Below are 14899 nucleotides of genomic sequence, written 5' to 3' on the forward strand. Positions count from 1 at the left end.
TCAGAACAGGTGGAAAGTGCTGTCAGAATTGGGGAAATCAGTCTGAACCCCCCAAAAAGATGCACTAACATTGGGGATCAATGCAGACGTGTCCGTATATGTTTGGGGTACTGAAGTTGTTTCAATAGCTTCTTATTAGCGTCTTTGCACAAGTGGTGAAGAATGGCATAAAGCAGTATTTTTTGTAGTAAATAAGTAGTCCTGTCAAATTTGGGGTACATGAAAATGGGTGCTAGCATCTTTTAAAGTCTCTAAAGTGAAGTTTTAAAAAACATGAACAACGTACCTGCTGCATGCACCTGCAATCCCAAAAACACTTGGCCCATCCTTGCAGCCCCCCAAGAAATCTATTTCGCTAGTTTTTATGCTTGTCCCCCCACTTTGTGCTTTTTCACCCCCAAAATGAAAGTACTTTTTTGGGGTGTTCTCAAATTTTTCCCCAGGATTTTTTGACACAGTTGCCCATTGGGGGGCTGTCCCAAGGGTTCTGAGCGGTTTCCCCACCTTTGCACCCCAAATTAAAAATGTTGCACTTCTTTTCTCCTGCTACTCAGAGGTGAATTTTTTTTGCCTATTACATTGCATTGACTTTCCGCGTAGGCCAAAACCAGCTGGAATTGAATTTGGAGATAAGTTCCAACCACGCGAAAAGCCCCGATCGGCAATACTTTTTTGCGGAAAACGGCTAATTGTGTCTAATTGAATACGGCCCTATGTATGAAAACTGGGCTTTGTAAAATAATACAGTTCATCTCTATATCTCACTTAGGGGAGAGGTATCAAACCTTAGAGAAATATATAGTAGAGAAGTTACCCACAGGAACCAATCAGTTTCCGATGTCATTTTATAGACTGTGCTAGATAAATGACAGTTTGAAGCTGATTGGTTGCCATGAGCAGATTCTCCACTTAATGGGGCAGATGTACTAAGCTCTGGAAAGTGATAAAGTAGAGTGTGATAAATTACCAACCAATCAGCTCTTAACTGTCATTTTTCAGCGTGTAACATGACAGTTAGGAGCTGAGTGGCTGGTAGTTTATCACTCTCCAAATTATCACTTTCCAGAACTTAGTAAATCTCCTCATATCTCTCTCTTAGATTCGATACATCTCCCTTTAGCGTCTAAGAAAATATATGCCTGCTTGTTGTGTCAAAGTAATCTGGACTAAAATACATGGAATTACATGATGTATTTTCCTCTAGGAACTTCCATGTGTGGTGTGAATGCTGGATGGCGAGAAAAGACTTACATCCAGGCTATGGGGGGTGGCAGGTACTAGATCCAACTCCACAGGAAACAAGTGATGGTAAGCACAGATAACGTCATCCTCCATATTACATACCTACTAAGTAAGTCTCTTGTGTTAAACAGTTTGCCTTTCAACAGGGATCTATTGCTGTGGTCCTGCATCAGTGAAGGCTATCAAAGAAGGAGAGGTTGACTTCAACTATGATTCCTTATTTGTGTTCTCCATGGTTAATGCAGATTGTGTGTCATGGACAATATATGGTAAAAGAAAAGAGAAGCATTTCTGTGACCCACATTTGATTGGAAATCGCATCAGCACAAAGTGTGTGGGGTCGGATGAACGAGAGGATATCACGCACAGCTATAAATATGAAGAAGGTACACAACACAAAACACTTATCACAAAATTAACCACATTGTTTTTATTGTTTCTTTGCTTTTTAAACCCAGTGCTATTGATATAACATTTGTGGTGCAGTGGGTGGAACAGAAATAAGATCAGTGGCGAACAACAGACCGCCCTCAGCTCTGTGTACCATTTTATTCTCTGCTCTGTTATGAAGCAGAGAATAAGGGGTAAATTTACTAAGAATCGGGACTGACCAGATTTGCAAAGTGATTCATCTCGGTAGAAATCGCCGGAACTCAAGTGATTTTTTCTTTTTTTTTCCAAATTTACCAACAGGCGATTTGAGGCTAAACGAGTTTGCCGATGGTGATGTAGGTGGAGATTCTTGGGTGATTTGTAAGCAAGCTCGAGTGAGTTATCTCACCTGAGATTGCAATGATTTCTCTCTGCACAACTCTCCCTAGCAAGCAGCCTGCACATATCAGTGAGATATGTGTAAGCTGCTTGTGTTGTACCTGTAAAAAACGGGTTAGGGCCGTATTCAATTTGGAGCGAAAAGCCGTTTTCAGCAAAACTTTTTTGCCGATGATGTCATTGCCAATTTCATTTATCCCATATTCAATTTCCCCAACTTTTCGCCAGTGCGAAAAGTTTCGCATTGTAACCAGCGGAAAAGTATCGGCAATGGATGCCCAGCAGAAAAAAGTGCAGAATTGGGGTGCAAACTTGCGGGGACCACCCTAAACCCTTTTTACACCCCCCTTGACGCTAACTGCGTCAAAAAACGCGAAAAATTACAAAAAGGACACCCCAAAAAAATCACTGAAAAAATGGGCGAAAAAAAAAAAGTTGGGGTACAAATTAAAAAACTAGTGAAATAGCCTCTGGGGGTGGTCTGGAAGTATGGGGGATGTATTTTTTTATTGCAGGTGCTTGCTGAAGGTGCTTTTTTTGTGCACTTTAAAGCTTTATTTTAGTGACTTTGAACTATGCTTGCACTCATTTTCATGCACCCCAAATTTGATGCGAATACTTATTTTCCCCCCAAAAAAATTCAAAAATTTATTCTTCATCATTTGCTCAATGACGCAAAATAGCGCCTATTGAGATCATTTAAAAACCCCAAATACCTTTAGCAGGGCTATTCAGGGGTACCCATAGTGATCCCCCATGTCAGGACATCTTTAGAGGGTGCTAGGATGATTTCCCAAAAATTGCCAGGACTTTTCCGATACTTACCTTTCCGCCGGGTCCTGTTTTTTCCGGATCCAAATTGAATACGGAGATAAGCGGGCACGTGCCCGATACTTTATCCCAGGAAAAACCAGCGATGATGGAGAAAAGTCCGACCTCGGACTTTCGCCTCAAATTGTAAAAAAAAAATTACATGAGGTCCCCCCCAAAAGACTAACCAGTCCCTGACTTGCCAGCCAGTCCTGGTTCTTAAAATTACAGGGAACAAAATGTGTAGGGTTCCACTGTAATTTAAGAACCAGCACCAGGCAGCAGGGACAGAGCTGGTTTTAAATATATGGAGAAAAAAATTGTCGTGAGGTTCCCCGTATATTTAAAACCAGCTCTGGACACTTTCTAGCGGGGGACTGATGCCACAGCCAAGGGTGCCCTTTCACCGGGCCCCCCAGCTACAGCATCAGCCCTGACTGCTAGTCAGCCCAGGCCAGGGATCCCTGGGGAGTTGGGACCCCTCCAATAAAGGGGTCCCCCTTTCCAGGGCACCCCTGGCCTAGGCTGATAGCCCAGGGCTATCCCCGCCACCCCTGGATGGTGGGTGGCGGGTTGATAGTGTTTTAGTGTAGTGCTAAATAATGGGTTAAATATTGTCTTTAGTTGTGGTACTACACGTTCCAGCAAGCCTCCCCCGCATGCTGGTATTTGGAGAACCACAAATACCAGCATGCAGGGCATTACGGGCCCGCTGGTAGCTGTAGTTCTACAACTTAAGAAATATGTAAATAAACACAACACACACCATGATAGTAAAAGTTTATTTTAACATACCTGCACACTCACACATACTCACCTAGTATTCGTAGTAATCCATAGGGGTACCTATAACAAAAACTTGTATCTACTGCTGTAACCACAAGGTTAATTGAGGTGAACTTTGTGGTTACAGCAGTAGATACAATGTCACGGTTCCGACCATAGACTTCTATGGGGGAGACACGCTGACCACACACAGCCAATCAGCGAGCTGCTCCGACGGAGATGCCCGCTGATTGGCTGGTGGCTCCTACAATGTCTGGAGCACACGTGTGCTCCATTCATTTGCATGGAGTATAGGTACCCGCTTCCTGCCCCTGACACCATGCTGGGTGCAAGAGATCCATCTGAAACAGATGTCTCTTCACCATACAGCATGCCTTGCTGTATGGATAGATGCCCATGAGACTACTATGACACTCCCACAAAATGGTTCTTTTGTGTGCTACCACAAGGTAGCTGCCTATTTTACTCCCAGAATGCCCACTTCATATTTTCTTTAATTTGTGTGCGACTCAAAATCATGGTCTAGGGCTGTGTACCCCTAGAGATGCAGGCTTGATCCTCCTAGGGAGCCCAGCCTGGTGGCAACTGACCCAGGGCTGATTGGAACCATGGTGGATGGACCCCCCACTGCGCAAAGTCTAGTGCTTGTTACCCTAAAATCAGACAGACCACACATCAGTTTTTCCCCTGTTTCGGGGTTAACCAGCACTAGGCTGAAATCACTAGTGCTAGTAACAATTTAGGGAGATCCCCACAGTTGTTTTTTTTGTTTACTTTATTTATTAAATCTCTATAAGTTATGTAGATGTCCGCTGACGTTTCATCAGAAAATTATCTGAAGAATCTTCCACAAATAATCGTGAAGTATAATACACTTCAAAGATATGAAAATAGTTTTTGCCATTCTTGAGCGATGGCAGATTACCATTCATGTTCATACACTGAAAGATAATCATTCAGAATGGTCGGTAATCAGTCTGATTCATCAGGTTATCTCTCAGTGTAAGGCCAGAACTCCAGATATCATAAAGTTTATATAAACACATAGTTATCAAATTTTAATTGCCACAAGGCAGATAATGTTTCAACACAAAACAATACAGATTGTCTTTATATGATTAGAAAAAAGTTTAGCTCTTTTTTGGCAGTTGAAAATTTCTCACAAAATAAAGGTACAAGTTTTAAGGATACTCCATATAGAATATCCTACACATGTATCTTTGTCTTTTGAGGCAATTGGAGCCCATAAAAACTATTGCCGATAGTCCAACTCCGCAGCTTATCCGGAAATTGTATGTTGGATATTACAAAGAGAGATGTGCTGGACTTATTTTTACTGGGTATTACATTACTTCACAAATGCAAGCTGCTACATCAAGCTCTATTTTTGTCTATGAAACATTTTTTTTAAATATTTTTTATATCCCAAAAACACAGTCATAGGGAGTCTTTGCCAGTTCTCACAGAAGGCAAAATAATCTATACAGACTTGTCTTGTTTTATTGCCTTTGTTTAAAACTTCTCTTAAAGTTACAGTATTTGTTTCTTGTGTATCTTAATAAGGATCCAATGAAGAAAGAAAAGTATTCCAGAAAGCTCTGCGAAAATTACAAAGGAAAAATATAATGTTATCTTCAAACGGCAGTGTGCATTCTGATGTTACCAATAGCATTTCTTCCAATGGTGTTTCACATGACCACGATGAGACTTCCCAAAATGGATCCTTTCCTGACCATGAACCCCTCAACCGTCCACTACAAGACGCTAAATTATTACTTAAGTTTAAATTGACAGAGTCGCCACAGGTTGGACAAACCATCAACTTGGTTTTATTGGCTGCGAACTTGCTCTCAGTTGCCAAGACCTTAAAGCTAAGCTTTAATGGGCAGACCATGAAGCACAAGGGGAAAGTGGGTCACCAGTTTTGGAAGGACTCCAAGTACATTGATCTTGGGCCTCATGAAGGTAATGTAAATAATTTCTTTATATTGAAATGATATACTGATAACACTTGGCAAACAAATAGGCTATACTCTTAGCAAAAGAGTTTGGTTCGTTAAACTGTCTCAACGATGCGAGGGGCCACTGTCAAAGCAGCAGTTATTGCACCCAGTTAATGTAACATTGTGGAAGAGGTCCTGGAGGAGATGTATCAAACCTACTAAAGAGGACAAGTGCAGAGGTTTCCAATAGCAAGCAATCAGCTTCTAGCTTTCTAGTGTATTCTATAAAATGATCGGTAGAACTTGATTGCTATGGTCAACTTCTTCACTTGTCCTCTTTAGAAGGTTGATACATCTCCCGCGTGGGTGTTAAAACAAGTGGTACTTAAATCATACTTTCCTACTCTCCCAAAAGTTGTGGGAGGCTCCTGAATTTTCGAGTACCCCCCCACCTGCAGAAGAGTGTCCAGATCTCCCACATCCCACCCACTTCCCTGTGAAGTGAGAAGGATGGGGAGATAATTTCCGGGAATCGCAGTTCCGTATGGAGGGGGCGAGGCTAAATGACGCAAAAAAACAAGTCATTTAGCCTGCCCCCTACTCAAGGTCCCGCAATTCCGGCAGTTTACCATGGCAGGGGCAGGGCCTAATGACAATGTAGCCAGCCCTGTCCCCCGAAGTGGCCAGCTCAGTCTCCTCTCCCGCTTTCTCCCAGACAGTAACTATAAAAAGTCGGCAAGTATGACATAAATATGCATCATTCTTGTTAAGAATGACACAAAATATTAATATACTAGAAAAAGTACACTTATCCAGTAGCAGTAGTAATAACGGAGATAAAGAATGAATAGCTATAGTAGGATCACGGCTTGTAATATTAAAGAAACATTATTCCAGTAAGCATGGACTTAAATCTTATTGCACGGTTAATCTGTCTAAAAGTAAGGGACAGAGTGAATCTGTCATAAATGACCATTACATCTCTAGTATCAGGGCCGTAGCTAGGGTAGTGCGGCCGGTGCCATCGCACAGGGCACCACAGGTCAAGGGGCGCTGTTTGGGCCTGTCAAATTTCTGTTTATTATCATTCTTGCTTGTAGCTTCCTCTTATTTCATCCCCAGCATCTCCTGGCCTCCCCTATCTCTTCCCTGGCCCTTCCCCAGGAAGCCATGGCCCTTTTTTGGGTACATTATGTCCCTTTGAAAAATGAGGGGGGCGCCAATGCTCTTTCTGGCACAGGGTACCAAAAAGTCTAGTTACGGCTCTGTCTAGTATCTCTAGTACAGTACACACAGTAGACACATACTGCAAGTTATTGATCATATATAAAAAATGTTCTATGGTCATGAAAATCCTAAACTAACAAATGTGATGTCAAGTATAGCAGCCAATCAGAGTCCAACTTTAATTTTCTTCCACAGTTTAGGAAATTAAATCAAGCATCTGATTGGCTGTTATGGGAGGCCTGTAACACAAAAGAAAAATAGCACAATCTAAGTAGAACAACAGGAGGAAAGAAATAAATATAGGGGGAGACAGAAGAACAACAGGTAAATGGGAAGAGACAGAAAAAGGGAGAGAGAGAGAGAGAGAGAGAGAGAGAGAGAGACAGAGAGAGAGTGAGAGAGTGAGAGAGGGAGGATCCCTCTCCAGGTAAATTATGCAATATGTAGCCCATAGACTACAATAGCATTAGCTAACAGGGCTAAACTCCAAAATGGTTCACATTTCAGGGCTTGGTAAAGCTCACAACATAGCAGCCCCCAATGTATTACATTCAGGGGGTAGTTCCATTTTGCAGGTATCCTGTGAAAACTAAAAATTTTTGAGGATTTTGCACAAAATGTGTTTACTAACTATACACCTTGACCTCAAGATGAACACAAGTGGAAAGGATTAAAAGCTACAGGTACTGTATATGACTAGTCATAACACACCCCACCAGTATATTACATAAATGTAATATCTTTCAATACTGAAATAGCCATGCAATTGAAATTATACTGGTATTTAGATGGGCAGATCTGCTAGTTGCTAGAGCCTAGTGTAGAATGGATAATAAAAAACACAAAAGTACAAATGGTCAACAGGTGATGCATATTGAATGTATGAATAACTAACAATGTCTTTGTCATTATTCACTGGCAGAGAAATGGCTTTTGTTACAAATCCCATATTCACAGTACGGAAAGTTCCTTGATGACAACAATTTGATTAGAGTGACCGCTGTTGGGGAACAGAACGTAACCTGGGAGAAAGTTCTAGTGAAAAAAGATATCAACTTAGCTATGCCACAGATCATGATCAATGTGAGACAACTGTGTTTGTAAATAGATATTTGTCTATAAATATTTGTTATGCTAATAATTTTATGTTTTAACCAATTATGTATGAATTAGAACACTCACAGGGATAGATCAAACTGTAACTAATCAGTACACTGGAACATTCATCAGGATAGCCCAACCTGTAGCATTAGAACACTCACAGGGATATACCAACATCTAGCCAAACAGTGCACTGGAACACTCACAAGGATAGACCAACCAGTGGCCAATCAGTGCACTGGAACACTCACAAGGCTAGACCAACCAGTGGCCAATCAGTGCACTGGAACACTCACAAGGCTAGACCAACCAGTGGCCAATCAGTGCACTGGAACACTCACAAGTATACAGTAAATCAACCAGTGGCCAATCAGTGCACTGGAATACTCACAAGTATAGGCCAATCAGTGCACTGGAACACTCACAAGGATGGACCAACCAGTGGCCAATTAGTGGACTGGAATCGCTGGGGCGGACCAACCTGTAGCCAGAGTACCAAAATATTCCAAAACACAAACAGAATCAGTGTTATTAAGAATAGCAATATGTGTCTAAATAAAATCATTTCAATACTTGCTCTTGCTTACTCTATACCCAAATCAGAATCAGGCCTAGAGTCAGAGCACTAGTCATTGTTGAATCGGTTTAAATATTGATTTTGTAAAGTGAAGTGATTCCTATTGAAGTATAGAAGAGACGCATCATAAGACAATCACACTATACGTAGGGCACTATCTAAGGACTACTGCAAAAACAGTATGGAAATAACAGAGTAAAGACACATGAACAATGCTTTACTCTTTGAATAAAACATATTTAAAGAACAGTTGTTTTAAAATATTATTAAAACATTTTGAATAAATTTTATTTATTTTTACTTTTTTTTTTTCAACATTAGTGGTCCTTTTGTTGCCACAGCACATACGTAAGCCGGCAAGATAGCTCATACATAGGCAAATGTGCTATTACCACTAGCCCAGTATTGTGCAGCAGCTCCGGAGATAGATATTTGTTACATTGTAGTGAAAACTAAATTGTAATTGCCACAATATGGCACAATAAAATCAAATATAAAAATCAGCCTGAAGCTGGGTACACTGGAGCAATGTCGGGCCGAGTTTCATAACCACAAATCGTCTACATCGCTCAGTGTGTATGGGTGATTGCGCACTCCCTCAGTCGCTATCGACGATCGCTAGGTTTGATGTGCTGCACATCAAACCTGACGACATCGCTAGCGACCTATGGTAAGTTAATGAAGGATGAAACAGTGATTGTTCCATTGTTCTTTAACTCGTTCAAGTGTGGGAGGGCAATCCCTGTTCAAGGGCATTAGTTCCAATGTCGGAACGAATATCCATCGCTCCTGTGTGTACCCAGCACAATTGCAGCGATCATGGCTCTATTGATAAATAGGTCCCTAAATCACTTCTCTTGTTTTTTAGTCTGGATACATTACAGTATTTTACCCTATTCAGTATGGATATACACACAGACAACTGCATATTGTTAGTTGTCTTGTTTTAGATGTAGATCTTCGGGGTAGCAGCACCTGTCCTGATGTTGTTTGCTCCCTGGGGAAGGGTTGGAATGCAAAGGGAAGACTACAGATCTGTTACATTCTAACTGCTATAACCTTTCTGTGTGGTCTCCTGCAGTTCCTGGGGTCTGTTGTAGTGAACAAGCCATGCAAAGTACAACTCACCATCTGCAATCCTCTCAGTGAGGATATTTCCAACTGTCTGCTGGTTATTGAAGGCTGTGGTCTCCTGAAGACACCAATGAAATTACTGTAAGTGAATGAACAAATATCTGCAAAAAGCAAAACTATGTAACTATGTACATGGTGATTTTACCTTTTTAGGATGTAAAGGCAAACATTTAGACAGGGCCGGAGCTACCATTACCCAGCTGCCTAGGGCGCCAGGCTTTTGGGGGCGCCACTGAGGTCAGGAATAAATAAAAAATATATTGCTTGCTATTGCATTGCTTACATGTGAGTCGCAGATCAGCCCAAATTCAGACCCATCCCTCACCTTCCTTGTACTCCTCTACAGTCCTTCCTGCCTGAAGAAGCTGAATAAGACGTGCAGTGTGCTGTGGAGCCACCTAGCAGCGGTCAGTGGCCTGGGTTACTGTGGTGGGGCAGAGCGCAGAGTACTACATGCGTCTATCACCGGCTACAGAGAGTGACTATAGTGTATGTGCAGCTCAGTATCTGGAGGAATCAGTGCAGGGGAGGTCTGTATAGTAATTGCGGCTCACACACTCACAGCCATCAGGTTGGATCACAGCATGAACTATAAGAGGAAGGGCTGCTGATTTCTTTTTATTTTTTTACTTATTTTTATTCAGAAAGGAGCAAATAAAAATAATACAGAGATTGTGCAATAACCAATATAATGTACATAAAAAAAAAAATACAATAATTGGCAAATACACATAATCATAAAGCATATAATGAAAAAAAACATATATATATATGGCAAGTAAAACAAAAACCAGCGGGCTGCTGAGTTCTAAAGATGCTTATATGTAAAGATTAGAGATCTGCACTTTTCTGGCTGGAGTGGGCTTCTCTGTTTGTTCAGCATCTGCTCTCTGTCAGGGGCTTTCTGACCTTAGTTGACACTGATTTTGAGTGAACATTTTATTTGAGGAGTGTCAATGTTTATATCCTCATTTCAGTTGTGGTCAGTGGCATACTTAGGAGGGGTTGGGCTTCCATTTATCAACGATGGTAAACACCAACGCAATTTTTTGTTTAGTATCACTGTGATACAAACAAAAAATGTACTGGTAGCGAAGTCCAGCAAAGTCCTCCTCCTCTGCGGGGACCTCCGCTGGGCTGCTGGCAACTTAACGCTGCCTGTGACGGGGCTCCTGTGTATGCGGTCCATCTGCGCAGTGCCTGGAAGGCTTTGCTGACGTAACCTGTTGGTGGTACCTGGGGACTGGAATTGAGAACCACGGGTCTAAATAAAATTAGTATTTGTTCTGCTGCGTGTTAACTAAATATGTGATCTGCATACTTCATTCCACAGCAGCAGTAATAATGTGTTATTCACTTTTTTGTTCTTCTGCTATTTGTATTGAATATCCATTCATCATTGCATTGGTTTGTCGATGGACAGATGTTCCTGATCTTGTCTTATCTTGCTCAGCACTAAATCCAACTGGTTCCACCAAAATGTCATATATGGGTGTTCATGAGCTAATATCTGGGTCAGGGCCGGTGCAAGGTTTCTCGGCACCCTAGGCAAAGCTATAGCCCACCCTCTCCCCCTCTACTTCCACATTACCCACTTCCCAGCACCTCACACACTCGGCTTTTGTCAAATAAAAAAGCCAAGCCCAGAACACAGTACATGCATGTTGTATGCAGGAGACTGGCATTTTGCAATACTTAGCAAGTTAGGGGGGATTATAGTTACCTAATGGCAAGTCCTTATTCCAGGACATTACCTAAGAGTCAGTGGGGTATATTTACTAAAGTGAGAGTTTTTAGAATTGGAGATGTTGCCCAACAACCAATCAGATTTTCCTTTACAATTAAATAGCACCTTCTAGAAGATAATAGCTAGAATCTGATTGGTTGCTTTGGGCAACATCTCCACTTCTAAAGAATCACACTTTACCCCAGTGTGTCCATGTTTAATATAGTGTATGAAAGGTGTACACAGGAGACTGGTTTTATGCAGTACATTAAGGGAGAGTAGCAGCCTCAGGGGAGGTCACTTCGAATGCAGGGTAATTATTGTCCCTGGGAATTCACTAAAAGTCATTCTACATAGAGCATACTATATGAACACTGTTTCCAGGAGCCTGGCATTGTGCTGGATAGAGGGGTGAATATCACACTCTAGGGTAGAGTCCCAATAAATAAATAAATAAAATAAAATAAATGTAACTATCACTATAGAAAAAAGAATGTTACCACCAGGGAAACCCATAGACAGTAACCCTATTCCCCCAACTCTCCATTTATAATATCATATAAATGTCCACCGTAATGTGCTGCTTTTAAACACCCAAGCCACATAACCACAAACCATAGTAATTGAAAAGTGGTGGAATGAGGATATAAACATTGACACTCCTCAAATAAAATGCTACTAAGGTCAGAAAGCCTCCGACAGAGAGCAGATGCCGAACAGATCTCTAATCTTTACATATAAGCACCTTTAGAAATCAGCAGCCCTTCCTCCCATAGTTCATGCTGTGATCCAACATGATGGCTGTGAGTGTGTGAGCCGCTATTGCTATACAGACCTCCCCTGCACTGATTCCTCCAGATACTGAGCTGCACATACGTTATAGTCACTCTCTGTAGCCGGTGAGAGACGCATGTAGTACTCTACGCTCTACCCCACCACCACAGTAACCCAGGCCACTGACCTCTGCTAGGTGGCTCCACAGCGCGCTGCACCTCTTTTACAGCTTCTTCAGGCTGGGGGCTGAGGAGGAGTACAAGGAAGGTGAGGGATGGGTCTGAATTGGGCTGCTCCACGACTAACATGTAAGCAATGCAGTAGCAAGCAATATATTTTTTTTATTCCTGACCTCAGTGGCGCCCCCAACAGCTTGGCGCCCTAAGCAGCTGCATAAAACTGCCTAATGGTAGCTCCAGCCCTGACCTGGGTTGTTTAATGGGTGTGAAGAATATGTCTGTACCAAATTGTTGACCTTAATGGAGCCCTGATTTGTTATAACACCATAGGGCACAAGAGGTTTATAAATTCCAATTTGTAAACTTATTTCTATAAATTAAATTAGTAATATAATTATAAACCTGTAAGGTAAAACTATTTAATAAGAACATATATATTTTATAGAGTGTTTAGGTAATAAAATGTACCTCATACATGTACATGTTTTGAGGTAAACTGAAAATATATTCAATGTATTTATATAAGTGTAATACAGCCTTTCAGAATTGCTGTTGCATCAATCTACAATTTATAACAACTGTTGCTAATTTATACTATGACATTTATAGCTATCAATAACTGTTGTTATACTAATCTACAGCTTGCAAGAATCAACTATATAACGTAAACAGCTTACAACCAAATGTAATAGGGTGAGAGGTTAGAAAATGTGAGAGTTTAGCAGTAAACTTTCACATTGGTCGAGTTTTATCTTCAAAATGGGAAATCATCTGGATAAAGGTGGGTACACACCTGACAGATATATCTTCAGATGATGGTCATTCATACACACTGAACGGCCATCATCCGCCTCTACCCTCGGGTCACACCCCCCACCTCGCGGCTGCCGCTGTGTGTCTGTAGACATACCTGTCCATCGGCTGTGCAGCACAGTCAATGCGACATGTTGGTGAACAGTGATGTTCACCGACATATCGCGGGTACACACTGGCCGACGGGCAGCAAATATCGCAAATAGCAAGTATCTGTCAGTGTGTACCCAGCATAAGAGTTTAGTGGTCTATTTACTAAGCAGTGTTAGGAGACAGAGGGGTCTGTGTACTATGCAGTGATAAGAGACAGCGTGAAAAGTGATAAGGAAGTGATAAGGTACCAGCCAATCAGCTCCCAACTGTCATCTCACAGGCTGTTTGAAAAATGACAGTTGGGAGCTGATTGGCTGGCACCTTATCACTTTTCACTCTGTCTCCTAACACTTCTTAGTAAATAGACCCCTAAATCGTGAGAGTTTTTTTAGTTTAAAAACATGCGAGTTTGCTTGTACTCGGACTCTAGTAAATTTACCTCTTACACTTTTTAAACTCGCCCAATGTAATAAAGTGAGAGTTTTTAGAAGTGTGTTTTAGAAGAGATGTTGCCCATAGCAACTAATCAGATTCTACTTAACATTCTACTTAACATTTAACTAGCACCTTCTAGAAGATAATAGCTAGAATCTGATTGGTTGCTATGGGCAACATCTCTTCTAAAACTCACTTAGCGTTACATTTAAAAATAAATGTAATTGTATTTACTGGGATGGGTACGATATTCTGGCGTTGACCATCTGGGCGGTCACAATACCGGCACCATCGGGATCCTGACTGCATCCCTATTTATTAAATTAGGACTCACTCTGTTATTACATTGACTAAGGGCCCCAATAAAATCCCACAGATTAGAAAACCTCAAGGTACAGTTACTGAGTGGTGGATTTTAAAAGCCTCCAATTGTTGGCAGGTCTGGTGGCAGGATTTAATACGGCAATATTATTAAATGCAAAACACGCCGCTTCGTAAATATAAGTTCTCTATTGTCACATGATAACCACTGAATAAAAACATGTGCCTATCCCTTTCCTTTTAGTGTGGATACTATGAAGAAGAAAGAAAAATCAATCCTGGAGCTAGAGCTGGTTCCCTATAAAACAGGCCTCAAACAGCTTCTAGTGAATCTGAGCAGCAACAAGTTCCGGGTCCTCAAGGGCTACAAGACAGTTCTGGTTAATCCCTGAAATCACACTTTATAACTGAAAGGCCAGTAGTAGCATTACGGCTGCACATGACCAAGAATGGAGGGTTCACCAATTGCATGAATAGAGATTTGGCATAAAGAGCTCTATTGATCTTCTCTAGATGCCCTGATGGATGTGCGTCAGGTGACATAAGGATGAAATAAACAGAGATTTAGAAATATTGGGTACTTTGTATATATGGAACCATACCAGTTTCTGAGTGTACAATCTAGTAATTACTTTGTCAGCTACTGCTAGGCACATTTGCCATAAATATGTCTCTATACTGTATACTGGACAGAATGATCACATTATGAACCATGTTTAAACATGCACAAGATTTTACTAGATCTTTGAAAAATTTTCTTTTTTTTTGTTTTAAAGACTGCAGGCTCTATGTGTTTTGTTATTATACATAATATATTTGCTGCTAAAATGTTGCTTTACTAATAAAACCAAAATGTTAAAATGAAAGGCTAAAAAAAAGTAGTAACAAAATGCAACTGTTCTATTTAATTTGCACATATGAATTTTATGGTAATAATCCTAACGGTATCATACACATTAGCCAGGGG

At 41.1% G+C, this 14899-nt stretch overlaps 1 protein-coding gene across 1 annotated transcript in view; it reads left to right on the forward strand.

Annotated features, from left to right (window-relative positions):
- Positions 1-14583, forward strand: part of LOC148512613 (protein-glutamine gamma-glutamyltransferase 5-like) — a 52245-nt gene extending 37662 nt beyond the window's left edge. The window contains exons 8-13 of the mRNA XM_088481940.1: positions 1205-1308; positions 1389-1628; positions 5173-5574; positions 7702-7862; positions 9539-9672; positions 14177-14583. Coding sequence (XP_088338066.1) covers positions 1205-1308; positions 1389-1628; positions 5173-5574; positions 7702-7862; positions 9539-9672; positions 14177-14324 — 1189 coding nt within the window. The 3' untranslated portion in view covers positions 14325-14583. The remainder of the gene's footprint in view (positions 1-1204; positions 1309-1388; positions 1629-5172; positions 5575-7701; positions 7863-9538; positions 9673-14176) is intronic.
- The last annotated feature ends 316 nt before the right edge of the window (positions 14584-14899 follow it).

Source organism: Taudactylus pleione, unplaced genomic scaffold (assembly GCF_031769625.1).
Source record: "Taudactylus pleione unplaced genomic scaffold, aTauple2 ptg000279l, whole genome shotgun sequence".
Taxonomy (NCBI): Eukaryota; Metazoa; Chordata; class Amphibia; order Anura; family Myobatrachidae; genus Taudactylus; species Taudactylus pleione.